The sequence below is a fragment of the Cicer arietinum genome, chromosome 8 (assembly GCF_000331145.2).
Source record: "Cicer arietinum cultivar CDC Frontier isolate Library 1 chromosome 8, Cicar.CDCFrontier_v2.0, whole genome shotgun sequence".
Taxonomy (NCBI): Eukaryota; Viridiplantae; Streptophyta; class Magnoliopsida; order Fabales; family Fabaceae; genus Cicer; species Cicer arietinum.
The window spans coordinates 4088111-4110993 of NC_021167.2; the positions used below are offsets into that span (position 1 = coordinate 4088111).

Below are 22883 nucleotides of genomic sequence, written 5' to 3' on the forward strand. Positions count from 1 at the left end.
CATGATGCAGAAAATGAGTCAAGAATTTTAAACTTGATTTACATATATGAGTACTTACAAGATGGTGTTGAGCCAACAACTATGTAATTTGTAACAACTTAATTTATATCAACTAATTTTACAGGTTTTACTTCTTAAACTAACCAATAAACTAACCAGTAAGTAAACCACAGTTTAGATAAACATATTTACAAATTTATGTATTGTTCTATAGACCACGATATAGAACAAACCATTTCTACTTAAATCAACCAAGGATGATGATGGTAACACTTCATAGTCTTCATAATAAGGCCACGATTCCGCTTACACCCCCCTTGCTGGTGTGGACTCGCGAGCATCTGGACTAATATACACCGAATTTGGCATCGAACTGGAAATTAAATTGTAACAACCAGGTCCTGCAGCTTCACCCACCCAAAGGCACAACGGTCTCTGATTTTCTGTATTGTTGATGCAGCAGGATCAACCACGGGCCTAAGTTTGATCAACTCCTTCTCTATCGGTATCCTAGACTTTGCTTCCATCTGGAGTAATAAAAACACGAACCAGCAAAAATAATTGGTGATTAATCAAACTAGTAATCAGTTGATTTTCATTTATTAGACTTAGATAACATTATTAATAAAATATCTTTTCATTTATTAGACTTAGATAACATTATTAACAAAATATCTTTAACATTTAACTGGTTTGCCTCGGCTTTTAAAAAATTATCTCCATTAAGCCTGTCCTCGCATCCTTTAGTTACATACCTTTTCTATACAACAAACAGTATCAAACACATGGCAAAAATATGAGAGCTGCTTGTACAAGTCTGCTTCAGTGTACTGAAATTGAAACAAATATTTAGTTAATAAATTCAAAAAGCCAAAGCATTGAAATTTCATTATTATAAATCACATGTATGAAAAACTGTTCATATTCAACGGGTTCATGGAGTGAAACCTTTCTGTTAAGATGCCCGTTGCAGCGAGGATAACTTGGACATACAGTTCCTCTCTCAGAATCCCCAACCAAACGAAAACTGACACTCCGCGTTGTATGCTTACAAGTTTCATCATCACACTGGATGCAAAATCAGCTGAGCACATCAACATCTAATTGTGCAGGCTATTCATATTCACAATATACTTTAGAGAGGTGACTTACCATTAGTGAACCTCTATAATACATTAAAACAAACTTCTCTGCTTGCCGTTTGACCTGAAATGAAGTAACAAGCAGATGATCGAGGAGAATATTCTATACTAAATCAAAACAAAAATGTTATTAAATATCATTGATAATCTTGTATGATACATAATCTGAAATCAGCGGAAAACCCTTCTAAGCTGAAATGGCAGTTGAACAACACATTCATGGAGAAGCCATAATCTTAAATTAATGATACCTGATTGGCTATCATTGCAGGGGAAATTCTGCCAACACCATTTTCAAAGCATTTGGGACAGCACAGCTTGCGCCAGAAATTGTAGTCAGATTCCTCCACACCTGAGCTGGCTGGCTTTTCATTTCCCAACAAACAAATAGATTTAAACACAGGTGGGCAGTCAAATGAAACAGAGCAGCTGGGGCATGACAAGACCAACGACTCACATCCTTGGTACCTGCATTTAATTTTATCACATCCAATCGATTAATTATTTACGGCTAGAGAAGCCCATTTCCAAATGAATCCGGACAAACATAGACAAAATAAAGCTCAAAACTTCAAATCAGAATTTACAACTACTGTAATTTGTATCCCTGCAAAAAATTGCTAGACAGTAATGGGCCAGTAAGAAGAAAGTCCCATCTCCAAATAAACATCGTAACAATTAACTGAAACTTTAGAAACAAGATGTACCTCTCCTCATCATCACCAGCAAACAAGAGTGAGCTTGTAGGATCATCACTTGAAGCTTCACTTGATTTATGTTGAAACTGTAAATGCCAATGCAAAAGAACAGTTGATACAAAAAAATTATTAAAATAAATAACCTGCCTCTGAATGCTGAGATAAACCAAGAAGTTTTACCTTTGATGTGTCAAGCCCTAAACAATCAGCCAGTCTTTCAGGGCTTGTGCCCTGAATTGATGCACAAAGACGTGATACCACAGGATGAATCTGCACGGGGAAAAGAAAATCCTCAATGAGTACAGTACTCCGGTAATCATTGCTAATATTAAAATTAGGTACTAAAGTATAAGGCACCTGTTGTGACAAATAGTAATCAATGTCAATTAGCCATGTCTCCTGTTCCCGTTTTAGTTCATCAGGATGTCTGGCACGTTGAGCAATTCCCGTTGCACTGCCTGAACTACCACCCTACTCAAAGAACACAGTAATAAAATACAAAGAAGCAAAAACTGTGTTTGACCAAAACTTCAAATACCCAAATCAAACATAAATCAAAGTTATCCCAGTTGGCCTCCGATCGAGATCACTAAATGACAAACCTGCTCGTAGCAAATTATATAAGGGATTGTATCACCAACAGAGCAGCCAGAGGTGTAACCTTGTTGCTTCAATCTTTGTGCCACCTGTAAGATTAAGAAAGGCATCCTCAGAATTGAGTAGACCAGAGCAAAAGAAAACATAGATCAGATCGTTTTAAGGAAAATTAAAATAGTTTGTACTCACAAGAACATGTGGCTGGTTTTTGGCATCAGGATATGCTTCGGGTGGTTTAGTTAATGTCTTTGTGATGACATATTTTTCCAATGGTACTTGTCCGTTCCTCATTTCTTCTTGCACCTGTATTAAAACTAACATTCAATGGTTGGCAGGAGAAATAAACCTCATACTCCAATTTTATGAAACGTGAAAAGGTAGCAGGAATTCTACTTAAACAAAATCTCCAATAAACTCCAATGATTAATAATTAATTAGATTAGACCAATAAAAAGAACACTGTGTCATCCACTAATGATAAATTCAACCAAATCTGGATATGTATCAAAAGGCATTTTGGGTGACAAACCACCCTGCTATAGCATTTGACTCTTCAGCAAGGTGTACAGACTAGAGAGCCCAAAACTCCAAGAAGCGTCTTCCTTCTAAATTTTCCAATTAAATGGTAGGTTTTTATTATAAGAAAGTGTCTGAAACTGCAAGACATCACAATTTACCTTCATCAGAGAGTTGTGAATTGATTCGATAACATCTTCACATGACCTGTAAGATGGAAGCCATGATGATATTAAGTTATCAGAATCAGATACATGGGTAAAATATATTGTGAAATAGTAACATACCCTCCCGACAAAATTTGAGTCAGGCAAAAGTCTCCTAAATCTTTCGCTAATAAGCTCCAGTCACGGCGGACAATATCAAGACCTTTGCGTTCAATAACCTGCGCCATATGTTAATCACACTGACATGTTTTTCTAAAATGTTTGATAATGCAAAATAATAAGATAATCATACCTCATATGGGGTGCCATCTTTAACCTGCACCTTTACAGCTGCATATTTCTTTTTCTTGAGAAGTAGCATCCTCTTGTACACACCATCGAGATCAATTTCTAAGCACCTATATTTCTTATTGACCTAATGACAAATTAAAGCAAAAATCACAGATCACAACAGCATTAGATCAAAAACAAAAGCTACAATCAGAAAGTCACATATTTGAAACATGCAAACGTGCCAAAATTATCAGTAATAGAAAATAGTGCAAAACAACACGGTAAGACCTCATTGCAGCCGTTCCAAATTTACATTGCATAAGAAAACTTGTTAATGACAGGAAACAGGAAATACAAACATTTTAAACTTCAAAATTCAAATGCTCTATAAAGTTTTAAATCCAGAAGAAAAAAAAACACTTAATACATTTCATTTAATGGGGGGATAACAAGGCTGGACAACTGTAGCTCTAACATACAATGTTGCTAAAGATAACCGGAAAGGTGAGGTAAACATCAACCCAATTACCACGAGTTCATCGTATAGGTTCAAAGGAACTTCACACAGCTAATGGTCAAATCTTACCTCATGAATAACTTTCTTAGCTATTGAAGTTGCTTTTGCAATATCATCTAGCCCACTGTAAACCATTATTGAATCAGTATCACCATAGATCACCTGTAAGACGGTACAATAATTAAGAGCTAATACCTCAACCAGTCAAACCAAATGATTCAAATACATAATAAAATCCTACAATACTTCAAGAAGCAGTGCAGTAGAAATAACCTCTAAATTCAAGTTATTTTGAACGAGATCAACTGTGCTTTGCAGTATCTCCCTTCCCTGTATGACCATCAGACATGTAAGTGAAAATGCATGTGTCTAAGACTACATTGAGAGTTTGGTAATCATTGGTTTTGCTGAATAAGCCAGCATATCGTTCTTACTTGTAGGGTTATGAGCTCAGCCAGTGGCTTCGCATAAAATCTTGAATTGGAAAATCCCAGGCATCCGTACATACTGCACCATACATTTTTTGAATGCAGAAAAGCAAAATGTCAGTTTTGGGCACTCTAAACTAGAAGAGGCTAGGAAAAACCAAGATAAACCTGTTTGCAGTAAGCTTCAGTGCTTGCTGCTGAATGTCCAGTTGCTGAAGTTTAAGACCAGATGCAGTCTTCATCCATGTCTTTACGTCTCTCCTCCATTTAACCAGCTTTTTCAGCAACTAGCACAACAAACAAATAAAAAGAATTCATAAGCATCTAATCTCTGCAGTCGCTAATTCAAATGTAAATATCAAAATATCATTTTCAAACACAAAACAGAATATATTTTAGCATAAATCCATCGCTAACTCATATGCAACTGGACCTTGATAATCAATACAACTTCCATGTACCAGGAAAAAAAAAGACAAGTTGTGTGAAAGCTGCGCAATCAAATACGATAACACCGTATCTGTGCATTTTTACCTCTGGCAAGACTCCAATTGTTTTACTAGATGGCAGACGAGGAAAAGATCCATCTGAAGATCTTTCAACAGTTGTGAAGCAAATATTATATTCCTGCAATGCAGTTAAGTAAGTTGCAAATAGAAGTAAAATAGACAATGTAAAGGAGAGTGAAAGTGATCCCAAAACCAGAAGAGAATATTATCAACCTGAATGATGGAAGGGTATAGACTGTTGAAGTCCAGAAGTAATATATATTTGTCGTATAGACCCTTCTTTGGCTCTAAAACCAGTCCTCCAGCATAGGAAGCAGCCTTTTTGCTTTTCTTATGATCACTTTCAGAAGCATCATTATGATAGTTTGCATCATTAATATCTGTGTCATCAAAGTTGCCATCATCGACACCATGAGTTACTCTTCGTTTCGTCAATTTTGTTTCTTTTGCGTAATTAGAAAACTTGTCTGGAACAATATATTTCTTTTTATGAAACTCATGCAACAAAAGATACTCCACCCTCTGCGCCCGGGCACCCTGAAATAGAAAACATTAAATGAGGGGATATGACTGCTGCGTCGTGTACAATACCAAATTAAGCGAGCAAATAAACTCTGCAAGAGCTCACCTGAAGAGTTTTACCCCACAGATTGCCACTTATATTAGTCAACTGGCGTGTGAGAGGAAGAACACTCAAATAAAACATGAGTTCCATAGCCAACCATGCATCCGTTTCACCATATTCAATCTGACCAAATCAAGAATACTATGACAACCAGGATAGAAGCATGTAATATAATTAACATGTTCGATCAATCAAGTATGTCGAATGGAAGATGTAAGTTGCTTGGTCCACACAAATATTTCAAAACAATTAGTTGAGAAGATCCCTTAACTTAATCAACTTAGACTCTGCATTGTTCATTATAGTTATTAGATACTCCAGTAGTACAACTACAAACTACTTCCAACACTAATCACTTTGATGTTTCAACAACTCAAATAGTTGGCCCACAAGCATTATAAAGTTTTAGGCTACAGCTAACATCAACAATACGAAGCCAGAGAAAATAGTGTTAACAACAGTATTGCATAATGTATTTAGGTTTTTTGTGGTGCAGAAAATCAGAAATGAAAAAAAAAATCCATTTCAATGAAATACTTATCATTGGAAAAAGCAACCCATATTTAACCACACAATGAGCACCTCAAATAGCTCCTCAACAATTTTTTGATAAAAAAAAAGGAAAGAAAAAACTGTTCAGGGACAGTGGCACCTACTAGCTCCATCAGGGATTTTGCAGCTTGGAACATTTTTGGAACATCATGTGGCGCAACTTCCTTCCGAGATTGGTTCAGCTGTGTTTTTGCTAGGTGAGTTAAAGAATAGCTAACCTGGAAGAAACAATGAAGATAGTTAGTAAGAAATAAAAACCAAAATTCCTGCTTGGCAAGACTCCTCAACAAATATTTTACCTCCTTTAATAAGTCACGGGAACACAAATATGTATCACAAAGAAGCCGACCAGCTACACAAGACATGATAGCAGGATCAGCTCCAAAACCAAACGTTTTGCTTCTTCTCTCGAGCTTAGGCATCGTAGAACGGTTGAGACGACCCAGTTTAGACCACATGCTGCTTGGTACTCTGCAAGCCTGCACAAGTTTTTTGTTTTGTGCTTTAGGTGTAGCATCTCCTTCGTAGTGTTAAATGCAAGTTGAATATATGATGAAAAGAAAATGAACAACTGTATTTGGAATAAGAATTTCAAGATAAAGCTTGAAAGTGTGGAGCTTAAAAAGTCAGGCACAAACTCAGTCTTCCATATGAATTGTGTAATACTTATTAAATAATTGTCTGAAGATGCATTTTCAACTAGCTACCTCTAACAACATAACTTTGGTCTTACATGATTTTCATACTACTTTATGGCGCATAGTCCAAACAATTTGAACCAATTGTTTATCATCAAGATAGCATCCATTTGAAAACAAAGAATAATGAGAAACGCTATAAACCGAAAGAAAAGATTCGGTTAATTTCTATTCAATGGGAAAAGGTCACATATTTGGACAAGAAAATGTTTCAGAGTAGCAGCCACATTCCTACCTGAGATCTGTGGAGAAGAACATCCAGGTCGAATCCAGAAATATTATGTCCAACAAGAACATCACTATCTAGCTTGTGTAATTCTAACATTAGACGATTTAACAAAGCTCTTTCACTGAAAACAAAGTAAATAAATAGATCAATCCTGGAAGTAAGCATAAGAAAAACCTTGCTATTTCTTGACAACTTAATATTCAAACTCAGAGGATGACAAGTGGTCGTGCTTAAAGTAAAATGCTCAAATTATCTACAAATCTTTTAAAGTCTCCACCTGCTTTCAACACACAGAACATGTGACCCAGCTTTTATGTTTCTGTCTGTAACCTCCTTATTGAATCCCATTGGAAATATATTCCCATCAAGTTTGCGAATAACAGTAAAATGGGTCAGCATTCCAGGTTTCTTCCACTCTGAAGCCAGCATCGGAGTGTCAATCTAAAAAGTCAAACAGGAAAGGTTACTGCCGATCAAATTTCCACCTTAATGACAACTTATATAGTATAGAAAAACCAGTACATATATTTAAAGTTAATAATATTCACGCTGTCAAGGAGGCAAGCAAACATATTTACACAGAATATTAACAAGTATTATGTTAAAGTTTCAATTTATTTTAAGCTTCATGGAATACAAAGAAAAAGTCAGCCTAATGCCTATTGTATCTGCTCAGATGATTATCCACAAACACAGTCATGCCAATTATCTGATTTTGTAAGCAGAAGTATGCTAGATTATTAAGAATTTAGTTTATATGAAATCATCATAAAGTCCAACTAATTGTGAAAGGTTCAAAAGAGATAATTCAATTTGTATTCTTCTGGTTTGTTGAATGTTACCATACAACTAACAATACTACATCAGCCTGAATATTTAAACACATGAAACTGAGTATAATTGCCTGGAGCTTCAAGCTTGGTATTGGCATAAATTCATGTTACAACAAGAGAACATGATATTAAGTTCACTCAAAGGTACCCATTTTGAACACCCATATGCATCAATAACAGCATTAACTGAATTAAAGCTTATGGATTTTAAAAAAGTAAATCTATATGTAAAAGCTGTTAGTGAGCACCGGTTTGGTAGTTCATTCACCAAGTATGCATCACTACCATTCAAAATGTACCAAATCTTGGACAATCTGAGCTTGAAATGTATGTATGTAGCTCTCAGTATTCTTATATGTGAAAACAAATATCTAACATATAAGAGTGGCAAGGCAATGATAATTTTGCCAGCCATGAAAAACTCAGCAAGCATATTGACAGTAAATCAAGCCTTCCTAAAAAGTATATTTGCATATAAATATGTTTGTATTCAGAAGCCCTAGTATGCATGTGCATATATCAATGCACTTCAAGCTCATGACAAAATATGTGATGTGTAACAAAATCACAGTGATAAAAGAAATCTAAACAGCAATAAAAGAAGTCTAAATAACCTTGACCATATTGCAACAGACAACAGATGCAGATACAATTTCATTTATGTTCTGTTTTTCATTTATGGTGGTTTTCAAGTTTATCGCCGTGACAACCACAGAAGGAATCTCGCGAGTGATTTTTGAGGAAGATGAAGAAGAAACCCTGATGTCTTTGGGAGAGTCAACAGTCACTTCAAATTTGCACCAGCTTACCTGTAAGCAAATCAAGCTTCTAAGATTAAAAAAAAATGAGGCCTGTATATAGAATAAAAAACTATATCATACATGTTACTTATAGTAAATGTCCGTATTAAAATCTCACCCTTTGGGAAGCTGAGCAGGTAGAAAAGTTTGAAACTTGTAGCCATGAAGGCCCCTTAATCTTCCTTTTAACCAGAAATAGCTCGAGTGCACTGCAGTTGGGGATATAGTCAGTTCATCTGTTTTTCTAACATAAACTATTGTTCAGTTTGAAGGACACTTTTCAACACAAGTTTAAGATTGTAGCACCAACAAGGCATTATGGAAAGCTCGAATTACTGAACAAAAATGCTTCAGTGGAACAGATTTTTGAAGTACCATGACACAGACAAAATAAACACATCCGAAAATGATTTGAGTTCCTAAGTATCAGAAAGGCTGATTCAATAATCTCCCTTTGTGTTGCATATGTTAATAATAACCAAAAAACACAGGATGGAAATACCTGCTTCGAGCTCCAAGAAGAGCACAGAAACTTTCTCCTCTGAGGTCTACTGGAAGTGCTGGATCCTGCAATGGTTAAATATTGTAAACATTGAAACAAATTACACACATGTAATAAACTCCCGAGAAAATAATGAAGACATACTTTTGACATTTTAAATGTAAACTAAGAATGTTAATAGATTTAACAGTGTACCTTGAATGGATAATTTATTTTCACCACATAATTTTCACCTGAAGGAATGTCAAGTCGTTCAAATGCATATTTCCTCTGCAAAAATGAGCATGAAGTCAAATAAAAAGACTAGCAAAAAAATTTATGTAGCCAAGAGCCATCACATAACTTTGTTATGCGTTCAAAGCATCAGAATTATTAATCAGCAAACCTTGACAGGTGCCATGCTAAAGGAAGAAACGCCCAGATCCACCAGATGTTTAGCTATCTCATTCTTTATATCAGATGTGGCATCCTAAAATTTTAATGAGAAGTGGGACAAAATATACTTTATCAACTCCAGGCCAACAGAAAACCAGATAAGAAATCCAAACTAACATAAAATAAGAACAAAAATTATATACATTTATACAAAGATGTCCACAAAGTAAGAACTTACTTGCAGCTTTTTACAGAAATCTGCAGGAGAAATTCGAGACTCTTGGACATCTTTCTCAAGCTCTATCATCTCTTCAATGGAATGCAAAGGACGACATGGAATTGCATAGACACACCTCTGCATGTTCTTCACAACAATACAGCAACTCTGATACAAATTCCCTGTTTTGACCTAATTATCAGCAAGAATACAAATAGTCAAAGTCATTCTCCTTATTCAAGTTACACTAACTGGCAGAAATCAGTAACTGACAGTTTCACGTTCTGTTGGCCAAGCCCAAAAAAAAGCTACAAAATTCAACTTTACAATATGACTTGACAATTAGCCATGTTGATGAGACCTTGGCCCCATAAAACTAACATCTTATAGGTGAATAAAACCACATGCAGTATAATGCATCATTATGAACAAAAAGGTACTTACTTCAATTATACTTTGTGCTCGCTAGGGATGAGTACTAGAAACACCATATAATAGATGAAAACATGTGAATGGGAAAAATAAAATCTTGTACACTTTAGAGCAGACATCTAAGAAACATTAAAGACTTCTGTAACGTATTTACAGTAGTCAAAACACAAAAAGAGAGCAACAAATAGTTGAGGAGGTCATAAAATGTCAATCTTCTCAAGGGAATCAACAAAAATTATAATGATATAGGAACTTAAAAACTGAAATTGCTACTTGCTAGTTCAAATTTAAAAAATTAACAGAAAATTTAAATAGTAACAAGGGAAACATGAAGATCCAAAGCCACAAAATTACCTTCCCAAACAAATAAAGAGTACCCATATTAGCTCCATAATACTCTTCATAAGCATCTATTATGTAGAAAGGAAGGGATCCTTCTGGCTCCAAATTGAACTCAGAATGTTGTTGATTAAGCAAAGCATCCTTTGGACCAGCAACGTTCACCTCCCCTCCAACACCAGCACCACTCCTCGCTGCCTGCCAACCAGCAGTAGCACACAATTTTGGGTCCACCACCTCTTCTGAGATTTTCGCATTCAAAATAAAACCCTCCTTTTTCTCTACCGGTTTCGCTTCCATTTCAACATCTTTCACCACTTTCTCCTCAACTAAATCCCCATTACTTGGAGAAGGACAGTCATTAGGTTCTACCACCATTTCTGCATCACCATTTTCTAAGCTTCCATTCAATTCTACTTCACAGTTTTTCTCTAACCCTAAGTTAGATTCATTATCTTTATTAACCCTAACAGATTCAGCATCAACTTTTGCAATAGCAAACTTTTGGTGCGAAGAAGCAACTCGTACAGATTCAGCAGAGGGTTTAATAGAAGACGAATTCGGTTGCACTTTTCTACGACTGAGTCTATCAGACTCATCCGGTGCAAATTCCGCGAGTACATCATCAACGATACGTTCGCTGACCTTATCGTCTCTGTTTTTCTTGAAAACCGCGGAAGTGAACATAGACGAAAGCCTCTGCGGTCCCATCATAGCAGCAGCAGCTGATAGCGAAGAAGCAGAAGAAGAAGGACGTTTATTCTGAGAAGGTTCTTTTTTCTTTTTAGGTTTCTCCGATTCGCCGTCAGATTCGTCGGAGGAGAGATTGAATCCTGCTTTGGACCAATCCTCTTCTTCGCCTTCATCGCCGTAACCGAGGCCGTCATCGTCGACGATGAATGAGCGCGCTTGATCGCGTCGCTTGGCGACTAGAGCGTTGTACTCTTCTTCGGGGATTGTGTCGTAGATAGGGTTTTCTAACCTGATTTGAGGTGCGGCACCGTCGGATCGGCGGCCGCCGGAGAGGCGAGCTTTGAGACGCTCTAATGCTTGGCTGCGGGCATTGGATTCAGGTCCTCTGGCTGCTCTTCGCTTCCTGCTTGAACCATCTTCATCCGCCATTTGAGTGTAAGTGTCAGTGATGTGTTGATAGTCTGAAAATGAGAAAACGATCGACAATGCGGCGCTAGGGGTTTTTTAAGCACAACGCGGGAAACCGTCCAGTTTTTGGCGCGCTTCTAATGCAAAAGAAAAACATTTGTCATTTCTTGTTACCAAATTTATTTATTCATTTAATTCACGAGTTAAAGTCAATTATAATCCATGCATTTAATTTAAATTTTATAATATATATATTGATTTTTGTTTATTAAATTTTTTTTAAGATTAGAGAGAATATTAAATATAAGAGTTTAATTGTGATATACTATATATTAATGAATTTTGTTAAATATTTTAAAATATAAATTTTGTGTTAACTAAAAAAAATTTAAAATTTTTAAATAATAAAAAACACAAATTTCAGTAAATTTTTAATTATCTTTTTTATATTTAGTTGATAAGCCATAAAGACACTTAGCATTTGCCTAACAAGTTTTATATTATCAACATATTTATATATATGTAATTTTATAAGTAATTAAAATCAAATTATGAATGATTCACTAATAGCATAAAGTGTATATAAGTTAAACGTGCAATTTTAATGGGTTCGAATATGTAGTAAGTCCATCTTCAATGATAAAATGGGCCAACTTTTTCACAATTTGGGTTGCAGCTTAATGGGGTGGCCTACAAACCACACCTAAAAAAAATAAATTAAAAGATTAACATACACAAAGTATAAATGTAATCTTTGAAATGTGTTTAATTCTATCAGTGAAAAATTATTTTGATTGAATTGAGAGTCTAAAATTGATTTAATTTATTGAAATTCAAGTTTTAGTAGTTAATCACTCATGAATTAAAAATTAGTTAATTAAAATACGTATGAAATAAATTATTATGTCAATTTTAGATTTAGTGTTAAAATCTCTTAACATCTCTAATAATATAATATAAGTGGCTTAAGTAAATTTGATTATATTATATCTATTAAAATAAATGTTTAATTTTTTTCTTTAATAATATTTGACATATAACGAGTCCAATAATATAGTCCACAAATTCATTTTTCGCTTACATTTGATTTGTATTTTAGGTTAAGATATTAATTCAAGCACCTTTATTTAACATGCTCAAAAAAAAAAAAGTTTCGACTATATTTCTTTATAATAAAGAAAAATAAACTTTTCAATCATTCCTATCATTCTTTCCATTTTAATTTTCTCATTCCTTATCTCCAAAACCCTCCCATCTGAATCATTCCTAATGCCAAATAAAGTCACAGTGTCTAAGTCGGAGGCCATAGTCATTAAGCCGTTATTAATTTTGATGCTCATTCATTTTATGTTATATAATTTGTTTTACTCATCTACCTAACAAGCTAAAAACAATTTTAAGATAAAATAATATATATTTAAGTATATTGACGTGAAACTAAGTTGAAAAATAAATTTAAATACAATATATTCCCTATAGAAAATACATATAATGGTACAATTTAATTTTAAACCGACATGAACAAAAATATTTATCAAAATAGAACAAACTGTACATAGAAAAGACAACTAAGATCAAACAAAAGAGTGACGTCTATTTTCTTATAATGACCTGATGATTTTATAATTTGAAATCACAATCGAAACTAAAATTAACATGATTCTTTCCTAAACAAAAATGAATATAATTCTGTCGGTATATATTAAACTAAGTTTACTTTACTTAACTCCTCCAAAATGGAATTTGGGTCGAAACAAAGACGCACTTATGTTAGTACCACACCCTTTTTTTGTTTGACTTAACATACACTTATGACTTATTGAAAGCAAGTATAGCATTCTCCAAATAAAGAACCTATGTAGCTAACTACTTGTTCCCACTCACTTACTCACTCCAGACAATAAAACACACTGCAATTCATGATTCACACCACTAGGCCCCACCATGCCAGCTGCCATTACGTCCTTCCTTCCCTTCTTCTTCTTCTTCTTCTCTTCCTCACAACAACATAACTCTCATCTATCCATTCACACGCTTCTTCTCTCAACTCTGTTACTGTTTAACCGTGTAGTAACTCTGTTTTAACTTATAAGCAATGAACGATCATTCGACCACCGCCGCCACAATGAACGACCAACTCTCCGACCAAACCTCAATATTCGGTCTCCGTTTGTGGGTTGTCCTCGGCGTCTCTGTCGGTGTCGTTATCGTTCTAATCCTCTTCTTTATCTCCATCTGGCTCGCTTTCAAACGTAACAACAATTCCAAAACCAAACCTTCAATCCCTGACGTCTCCAAAGAGATCCAAGAAATCAGACTCGAACTTCCATCTAACATAAACAACCCAACCACACAGCCCGACCCGTTTCCAGAACCCGACCCAATACCCTCCAACGAACACCTTGAAGACGAGACTCCGTTGAGTTACAATAGAATTCAGTTTGAAATTGGAAAAAATCATAGGATTTCTTACCCTGAACGTGCTTGTGGAAAGTCTTGTTCCAATGAACATAGTGGAGAATCTCGACCGTTGGATCAAGTTCCTACGGTGATTCCTCAAGTTTCTCATTTGGGTTGGGGTCATTGGTATACTCTTAGAGAGTTAGAGGATGCTACTAATGCATTTGCACCTGATAATGTTATTGGTGAAGGTGGTTATGGAATTGTTTATCATGGTATTTTGAAAGATAACACTCAAATTGCAATTAAGAATTTGCTCAATAATAGGTTTTTTTTTCTTTCATTCTCTCTCTTTTTTTCCTTTCTAAATGATCATATTATTTTTTTCACATTGAAGTTGTCAGTGTTTTTAGAATTTGCTTAATGGATGTTGGTAACAGGGGACAAGCTGAAAGAGAGTTTAAGGTTGAAGTGGAAGCGATAGGACGAGTTCGTCATAAGAATTTAGTGAGGTTGCTTGGTTATTGTGCTGAAGGAGCTCATAGGTAGTTAGTTATGTTTCTTCTATTTAATTTAATTTTATTTACATGCTTTTTATTTTCTCTATCATTATTATTATATTATCCTTATGGAAGTAGTATAACTTTAAGTATAAATTGATCAGTTATTTTTCTCTTCTGTAGAATGCTAGTGTATGAGTATGTTGACAATGGTAACTTGGAGCAGTGGTTACATGGTGATGTTGGACCTTGTAGTCCTCTAACTTGGGAAATTCGAATGAATATTATTCTAGGAACGGCTAAAGGGTAAACACTAAGCAACAAAAACATTGTTTTATTTATTTATGTTTTTCATTTTGTGTTCTTCAATTCCCAAATTTATTGGCGAACAATGCCTTTTCCTGATATTATTTTTTGACACAGGTTGACTTATCTTCATGAAGGGTTAGAACCAAAAGTTGTTCACCGTGATATTAAATCGAGCAACATTTTGCTTAATAAGCAGTGGAACTCAAAGGTTTCTGATTTTGGTCTTGCAAAACTTCTTGGCCCTGAGAGCAGCTATATTACAACCCGTGTCATGGGTACATTTGGGTTTGTACACTCTTCTCTGTCTTTTATTTGTCCTATTCCTGCATAAAAGGACTGTATATATGACTTATGAGTTGTCAAGCCAATAATTCATACTTATTCTTATTTTGGCAGCTACGTTGCTCCTGAATATGCAAGTACTGGAATGTTGAACGAACGAAGTGATGTATATAGTTTTGGAATTCTTATTATGGAAGTGATTACAGGCAGGAATCCAGTCGATTATTGCCGTCCTCCAGAAGAGGTTTGGTTTATTTCTTTCACTATTGTGAACCTCGATGTTATTGAATGTTTATACTTGAATCTGAAAACTCATGATTTTCAGGTGAATTTAGTTGAGTGGCTCAAGAAGATGGTTGGTAACAGAAATCCAGAGGGAGTGTTGGATCCAAAGCTTCCTGAGAAACCAACCTCAAGGGCACTAAAGCGAGCACTTCTTGTAGCATTACGCTGCACTGACCCTAATGCACAAAAGCGGCCTAAAATGGGGCATGTAATACACATGCTTGAAGCCGAAGATACCCCTTACAAAGAGGTAACTATAATTTCTGCTTTAATTAATTCAACCTGGTAATAGTTAATGAATAAGGAAGCATAGCATGTGGTTTGTTCCTTTTATTAACTAAGATGTTAATATGAGACGTGACAGTTAAAAGCATGCATATCATTAATTTTCAATAAAGACTATATAACAAGTGACCCGTTACCAATTTATCAAATTTCCATTCACTGATCAAACTTAGTTTCTAATTTTGTGTCTCAATTTAAGTTGGTAGTTTGTTTTATGTGTGAATTCTTATTATGAATGCCTCTTCAATATGGCATAAATCATGTGGCTAGATATTTAAACAACTAAATGGATATTCACATTCATTTCTTCTTATAGCAAGTAGTAACTTCTTTACCATGTGTGGTTTTTCAACTTATCTACAAGCCTTATGTTTCATTATGAACTAATTCAATTCAACAGTGTTCTCCTCTGGACACCAACCAACCGATCCCCCGTCAAAGTTTAATAAATGAAATCACACATAAAACAAAGTACACTTTCACACATGATAAAGAAGTAGTGTAACTTTGCATCCCTGATATTTCAATGTTCAAACTGACAAGCTGTTTGATTTTAACTTATATTGATATAGGATCGGAGAGTCAGAAGAGATGCGGGACATTCACCTACCCCCAGAATAGAAGATAGATCGAAAGAGGAGGCCAATGTATCTATTGATGATGGTATGCTTGAAAACGAGAAGTCTACCAATGAGACAGAATCAAACCATGAAATAGAGAAGCAATAAATTTGGATAGCTGTCTCTTTAATGACAAAAAAACTTGTGGTACATGCCTTCTCTCTTACAACCTGTCATTGCAAAAGGCTAACACAATTTGCTTCCACTGGGCCTTACGGTACTTTTCTCTGAGAGTTACTTTTATACCCCTATGTTTCTAAAAAACTCCTGTGTCTTAAAGTATACTTCTGAACGCAAAAAAATTGTGTTATTGTTCGGAAGTATACTTGCGGACGGTAAAAAAAATGTTTATTTTTCGGAAGTATACTTCCAAAGTGCATGTCAGGTGGGAAAAGAAGCTTCTATTCGCATTAGATTGCTGGTACATTCTACACCTCAGTGTTTAATATAACCCCACATTGAGACTTTTCCACTTTCTCTTTCCCACCCGATGCCTTTGCTTTAAGGGGGTGATTGTATTGTAGCTACAGGCTGGTCATGTAAATTATAACTATATGGTTCAATTCATCCAATAAAAGACTGTTTTGATCTCCTTGAAGTCTTGAACATTGTATTGTATGATTAAAACATAAAGAAGCCATTGACTTGCATCCAATAAGAGTGAGAGACACAACTACGGGTGTAAACGATCCGAGCTAAGTCGAGCCGAGCAGAACATTTAAAGCTTGCTTTTGATTTGTAAAAACAAGTTTAGACTTGACTCGTATATTTAAATGAGCCTAACAAAAAAAATTGAGATTGACTTGTTAACACAACAACACGTTCATGTTAAGTAATTGACATTAGATGACAAATTATCTTCCCTTGAGTGCAGCGGTCCATTAGAGCCCCATGTATAAAAAAAGTGGGGAATTTATGTTGTGATTTAGAGGGACCCTGACAGCTGTGTAACGAGAAGTCCTTAAATTGATTCATCTTTACCAGACATCTCTTACATGGCTACTATAATTGGACTTTTGTCCTATGAGAAAGAGGTAGCCCCACAATTGATGCATTTCTGATCTCACAAATCTTCACTAGATCTCAGCTTGCATAACCTAAAAAGATATTTTTGGCATGGCTTGCAACAATAAATTGAATAGCATATGCTATGCAACCAATAGATGTTAATCATTAAACAAACCAAGTCAAATACAGCCATAAAGTGCCGAGTGATGAAAAATGACTCAGATAATATTCCAAACAATAATACTCTGAATCAAATGACTCAATGTGTATGTGTACAACATCATATACATACATGGCAAATTTTCACATGATTAAAAACACTGCGAAACTAGTAGCATTTTATAACAATGTCAAGAAAGTTGTGGTAGCCAAAATTAACACAACCAATTGCATCAGCTTGGCTGTTCTACCAATGTATGCATTGTTTGACTGATTATTAGTAGGGGGCGGTTGGTTTCCGTTTGGTGCAGATTCTGAAGCAGGTGGAGGTGGAGAAATGGGAGGGACATCACACGAGCCAAATGTAGCATTTTCCTGAACATATTAATTCACAGTTAAATACAATAAGGTAAAGTATTATAGTATAATGTTTCCAAATAACATTCTATAGTTTAATCAATTTACACATACATAGTATGAATAAGACTCATATTCACTGATAAGCAGATAGATCGAGCAAATGGAGCTTGTCTATGTCCTATCTAAATATAGTTTTTTTGTACTCGGTAATTCTAAAAATTAGCCAAATTCTGCGATCAATCGTGATGTTTTTGTGTGCATTTATTTATTTGTTTTCTTGAGAGACGAGTTTGATGTTCTAACAATTTACATAAAGGGGATTTTTTACCCTTCTATAATAGTAGTAAAAGCTGAATACATAGTAGGGACTATGCAATAGGATGTAGAGATCAAACCTTGCAATAAGCAATGTTGTCACACCCACAAGCGAGATGACCGTTTGCTTCATCAACAGCTTCCGGTACTCCTCCACCATCACTTCTCTATAACACAATTATCATCATTAAGTTGAGAGTTATAAAATTAACAACCTTTTGTTTAATGATTTGATCAAAATTAAGACAACTAAATAATCACCTGATAATAATCAACAGCGATGAAATTTGGCCATCGGTTGCCGGATGCATCATGGCAAGTCTTCATCATGCTAAGTAATGGAGCCGAATTGTCAGCACAAGACTGAGAACGATTAGGTGTAGAATGAAAATAGTTAACCAGAACAAGTGACTTAGATTTTGTGTTCATTGATGGTGATTCTGCTCGATTCGGACACGAACCCTCTTGCATACCTTCATCTCCATCTACAATTATCATATACACACAATCATGATTAACTAGCTTGTAGAGTCGTATCATACTGTTAGAAAAACACAATTCACTTATTGATCGGATGTCCTGTGACAACGTCTTCATCTATCTTTTAGTAGTAGACAATTACTCACATTGGTTTTCTACCACATATTTCCACTGGAAAGCAATGCCTTCAGATGCTTCCTTGGATGATTTGGAGGTGAAAGCAATAAAGCGTTGATTCTTTTGGATCATGTCATCAACGATAGGCCAATCTTCGCCATTCTTAGGCATCCGAGAAACAGGGAGCATGTACTTGTTAATTCCTGAAGCTTGAAAGACCTTAGTTAGGCCTTGAGGAGATGTGACATAATCCTCAATGAAGATGGTGATTATTTCAGTTGGATTTGAATCTAGAAACGCACGCATTTCACTAAGCACGTTTTTTGCAGGTTGCTGTAGTAATATGGATAAGTTAGTAAATTATGTGATTAATGAATGGTGTGTAGTAATAAGCAGATAGTAGAGCCACGCACTTACGAATGAAGTGAAGTTGAAACATTTGCCTTGAGTAGAATGACACAACCAAATGTCGTTTTCAAAATCATACATATCTAACATAAATCCTCGCACGCCGTTCTGTCAACATACACAATAGATAAGTGAGTGAAAAAATAAACCGTAAAGTAAAGAAGTTATCCAAAAATTGGGATACACAAATTATTTTCTTTGGTTCATAAAAATGTTAATCTAATGGGTCCATTATTCAAATGGAGAACCATATCGTGTTGTAAATGTGACTAATTCATTAATCACATCAGCATCTAAACTTAAAATATGTTTTTCTTTTTCATAAAAAACAAAAATTGAAAAAGGTATGTTAATAACTTAATAGTTTGCTTTTTTAGTAAGATACTCCATTTATAACAAAATTTCCCCCCTTTTCTAAAAAAACATAGAGACAGCTAATGCATGCATGAATTATTGTGTTGGTAGCACATGATTCGCACTGATCGGGTATATTTTCCTTAAAAAGTAAGCTGTATGCTTCCAAGGTTGTCCATCATAAGTGTTCTTTTATCCAAATAAAATTATTCTATGTCTATAATAATATTGTATTACTTTATAAGTTATAACTTCGGTTCATCAACTAATCCAACTACTACTAGCGTTTAGATTCTTTCCAACTTTTTATTTATGAGTTTCACAAATTATATTTCAAACGCGGCACCTAGACCTACTTCATATATACTAAGACCACAGTCAATTTTGACCCCTCACCCCTTTAACCAAGTTTATTCAGATAGACAAAAGTTAATAAATAAATAAAAATCAATGTTCGCTTGCACGTGAATAAGTTAATATAATATTTTTTGACGTAATATATTTATATACATTTAATAATTATACATTAATATAAATAAATTGAGTTTAATTTTTATACATTAATAATATAAATAAATAAAACTATTTTATACAAACATCAAATAATATGTTAACTCTATATTCAATGAATTTAAAAATACTCGATTTATCATACTCATTAGATGATGTGTTAATACATTATTTAGTGTATGCATAATTTTTTTTAATAGATTGACAAATTAAATTCTTAAATTTCATACCCATTTTCTGTTGAACTTTTTTTTACCTCGTCACATTTAGGCATGGCAACGGGGCGGGTCGGGGGCGGATTTTGCCTCCTCCACCCCCACACCCGACTAATCGGGGAAAACCCGCACCCGCACCCGTTTCATAGCGGGTGTGAAAATTAAACCCTCATCCCCGTCCACAACGGGTTTCGGGTTTTCCCGCCCACACCCGCACTCATTTATATACATTTGGGGAAACACACACTAGTGTAATATGATATAGTAAGATAATAAAACATATTGGATATTTGTATAAAATTCGTTTACACTATGGTATATAGTTATTAAATTGTATGATATTATTTATCTATGGTATAAAGACCCTAACAATATTACTATTTTCAAACTAATAATTAAATACCTATATGTTGCAAATTTCTTTATAAAAAATGATTTTCTAAAATAGTAACATTTAAGAATTTTCAATGTGTTTTTAATTTTTTAATTTTTTTTTTTTTTGTAAATAAGTGAATATGAAAGAAAAATTAATTTTTTTTAATTAAAATTTACATTTAAGTAATTTTTTTTATAGGCCTTGGGTAGCTTATGTAAGGAGTAGCTTTTAACACCGATGTTTTTTAAAAAAAAAAATTATAAACTAAATAAACTACATACTCCTATGATTTTTTAAGAAAGTCTTCTATAATAAAATTGAAATTCTATCATTTTTTATGCTAAATTTTATCAAGCTTTGTGACCTCAAAAAACTTACATTAACTAATTTTTATATTTATATTCATATTATTCGATCTTACATATGAGATAAGGTCCACCGAAATTTATAAGAAAAAAAACCGAAAAGGATCAATCCCGCTATGCATGGATTCCCTATTAAATTAAAATTATTTTGTTTGTTACAGACAAAATAAAATAATTATTTTGTTTGTTTGAAACTTTGAATTGATCGTTGAAAGAAAAAAATCATTGTAATGGTCACAACTTTTAAAATACAAGCATAACCCACCTCTAGGTTGTCATATAAGATACGCCGATTTTATTTACTAATAAATTAAAGCTAGCTGAAATGGAACCTCATTTCAAAATACAATCACACACTAAAAACATCTTTATTCTCTTTTTTTTTTTCTTCTAATTCTTTGCTACAATTAAATTCCAATGGACTATTCACATTCATAGGCTACAATATTACTATATTATGAAATTAATCAATAAAGAAAGACTATATTTAAAGGGGAAGCGAATCTTACTCTGAGTTGATCAACAATAGTGTCATCCTGGTTCATAGGGGCAATGATAATAGACCCTGTGGTTGATCTTGCCCCAGCCAAAGCAAACGAATTATGCGTCGTTAACCATGAATACCGGTTAAATGGTAAACCTTTCACCTTAAAAAAAAAAAAATAAAAAAAAAAAAAAATTGCACTTATAAATAATTTATTAAAACAGAACACCATCTAAGAAATTTCAATTAGAATTTGGGGAAATTAAAAACTAACTTTTGAAATGGGGTTTGAAATTTGTATCCTGCTACATCTGGGTCGTGTATTCCCATTCGCAGGACATGTTTGACATGTGAGACCAAACTCGCATTTGTTTTCCGACCTGCAAGTTTCTCCGATCTGCTACCTCGGACTCGGTCAGAAAAAACAAAAATAAAAAATTGCAAATATTCAAAATTAAAAAAAAGAATTGGATATTCAAAATTGAAAATAACCTTGGAGCTGGACGAATAGGCGAAGAGACAAATAGCAATTAACACGACGAATTGCGTTTGCAAATTATAGATGATATGTAACCTCTGCAGAAATCGAAACATCGTATGAGTATAATTTTTTAAAAATGAAATAAAAAATATATACATATATATTTAAGGCTGAAATAAATATAATAAATGCAATAATTAATATAATAATTAGAAGATAAGATGTTAAAGTATTTTCTTACCTTCATTATACTTTTTTCTGGTATGAGAGTCGCTTGCGGTTGATGTTGAAGTTTGAGGAGAGAGAGTTTTGTTATGTGTGACTGTGAGACAAGAACAGTTGATGATAGCAATTGAGGATGATGAATTTGATGAAGGAAATAGAAGCATAGATTAAGGAACAAATAATGAATTACTAGTAATAATTCATCAACTAAGAAAGGATTAAGGAACAACAAACGCGCGTTGTTATTATATTGATGTCACAACAACAACTCTTCTCCTCGTTAGGTACATCTCCCAACCTTTTTCCTCAATAAACAAAAATGATTATTTATACTAAGAGTTTTATATTGTAATGTAAGGATATGATAAACAATTATAAAACAATCATGAAATCATTATTAATAATATTTCCCTCTCCTCATTTTTTTAAAATTAAAAAATAATTAAACTATCAATTTAGTCTAAATTATCATTTGCTTTTTAATTTAGTCCTTAAAATATATAAATATAATATGTCAATTTAATTCATGGGAATAGATATCACATACTAACGTGACAATTTTGCATATAATGACTGATATTATATAATATTAAAGTTCCAATATCATATTTTTACTATGGAAGAGACACTTCATATATTTTAAGAGTTATTTATTATGTTTATGTGTTCATATATTTTAAGAGTTATTTATGACATTTATATAAGATAGAGAATAGAGACTACGTCGAGAGAAAATAATATATTGGAGACTAATTTAATTTAATGACTTATTTAGTAAGGAATATTAGTTAAATT

The 22883-nt window shown here is 34.0% G+C and overlaps 3 protein-coding genes across 5 annotated transcripts; 1 reads left to right on the plus strand and 2 right to left on the minus strand.

The window, feature by feature from the left end:
• Nucleotides 1-14: 14 nt before the first annotated feature.
• LOC101488705 (DNA polymerase alpha catalytic subunit) lies at nt 15-11673 on the minus strand. Its single transcript, XM_004511859.4, has 31 exons — nt 10465-11673; nt 9700-9870; nt 9472-9555; nt 9282-9356; nt 9087-9151; nt 8703-8793; nt 8399-8593; nt 7229-7392; nt 6958-7072; nt 6324-6503; nt 6129-6242; nt 5476-5595; nt 5061-5384; nt 4873-4965; nt 4507-4625; nt 4345-4417; nt 4184-4240; nt 3980-4072; nt 3413-3535; nt 3241-3338; nt 3115-3160; nt 2627-2740; nt 2443-2526; nt 2198-2311; nt 2021-2110; nt 1850-1926; nt 1394-1610; nt 1153-1206; nt 949-1068; nt 756-830; nt 15-527 (listed from the first exon to the last, which is right to left on the minus strand). Exons 1-31 carry the CDS (start codon nt 11569-11571, stop codon nt 381-383), a joined length of 4599 nt encoding a protein of 1532 aa, XP_004511916.1. The 5' UTR covers nt 11572-11673; the 3' UTR covers nt 15-380.
• A 1836-nt stretch (nt 11674-13509) lies between these two features.
• Nucleotides 13510-17998, plus strand: LOC101489894 (probable serine/threonine-protein kinase At1g01540). Of its 3 annotated transcripts, XR_012161461.1 has the most exons (9): nt 13510-14277; nt 14391-14495; nt 14634-14756; nt 14874-15044; nt 15156-15285; nt 15367-15576; nt 16184-16378; nt 17710-17807; nt 17906-17998. XR_012161461.1 is itself a non-coding variant. In XM_073364079.1 (8 exons), exons 1-7 carry the CDS (start codon nt 13646-13648, stop codon nt 16337-16339), a joined length of 1527 nt encoding a protein of 508 aa, XP_073220180.1. In that variant the 5' UTR covers nt 13510-13645; the 3' UTR covers nt 16340-16378; nt 17710-17868. The 3 variants fall into 3 exon arrangements, 2 of the variants coding, with proteins under 2 accessions (XP_073220180.1, XP_004511920.1); XM_073364079.1 differs by lacking the exon at nt 17906-17998 and having other exon boundaries at nt 17710-17868; XM_004511863.4 differs by lacking the exons at nt 17710-17807; nt 17906-17998 and having other exon boundaries at nt 16184-16823.
• LOC101489369 (PI-PLC X domain-containing protein At5g67130) lies at nt 17383-22429 on the minus strand. Its single transcript, XM_004511862.4, has 9 exons — nt 22105-22429; nt 21875-21958; nt 21657-21779; nt 21408-21545; nt 19088-19186; nt 18700-19003; nt 18335-18558; nt 18154-18240; nt 17383-17773 (listed from the first exon to the last, which is right to left on the minus strand). Exons 1-9 carry the CDS (start codon nt 22108-22110, stop codon nt 17579-17581), a joined length of 1260 nt encoding a protein of 419 aa, XP_004511919.1. The 5' UTR covers nt 22111-22429; the 3' UTR covers nt 17383-17578.
• Nucleotides 22430-22883: the final 454 nt, after the last annotated feature.

Coding starts and splice junctions, on each gene's coding strand:
- LOC101488705 (XM_004511859.4), bottom strand. CDS start 11,571: ATGGCGGATGAAGATGGTTCAAGCAGGAAGCGAAGAGCAGCCAGAGGA. Junction 9,152..9,281: donor AAATAAATTATCCATTCAAG/GTACACTGTTAA, acceptor TAACCATTGCAG/GATCCAGCACTTCCAGTAGA. Junction 1,927..2,020: donor TAGGGCTTGACACATCAAAG/GTAAAACTTCTT, acceptor TGGCATTTACAG/TTTCAACATAAATCAAGTGA.
- LOC101489894 (XM_073364079.1), top strand. CDS start 13,646: ATGAACGATCATTCGACCACCGCCGCCACAATGAACGACCAACTCTCC. Junction 14,278..14,390: donor AAGAATTTGCTCAATAATAG/GTTTTTTTTTCT, acceptor TGTTGGTAACAG/GGGACAAGCTGAAAGAGAGT. Junction 14,757..14,873: donor ATTCTAGGAACGGCTAAAGG/GTAAACACTAAG, acceptor TTTTTGACACAG/GTTGACTTATCTTCATGAAG.
- LOC101489369 (XM_004511862.4), bottom strand. Junction 19,187..21,407: donor CTATTGTTGATCAACTCAGA/GTAAGATTCGCT, acceptor GTATGTTGACAG/AACGGCGTGCGAGGATTTAT. Junction 18,241..18,334: donor TCGCTGTTGATTATTATCAG/GTGATTATTTAG, acceptor ATTGTGTTATAG/AGAAGTGATGGTGGAGGAGT.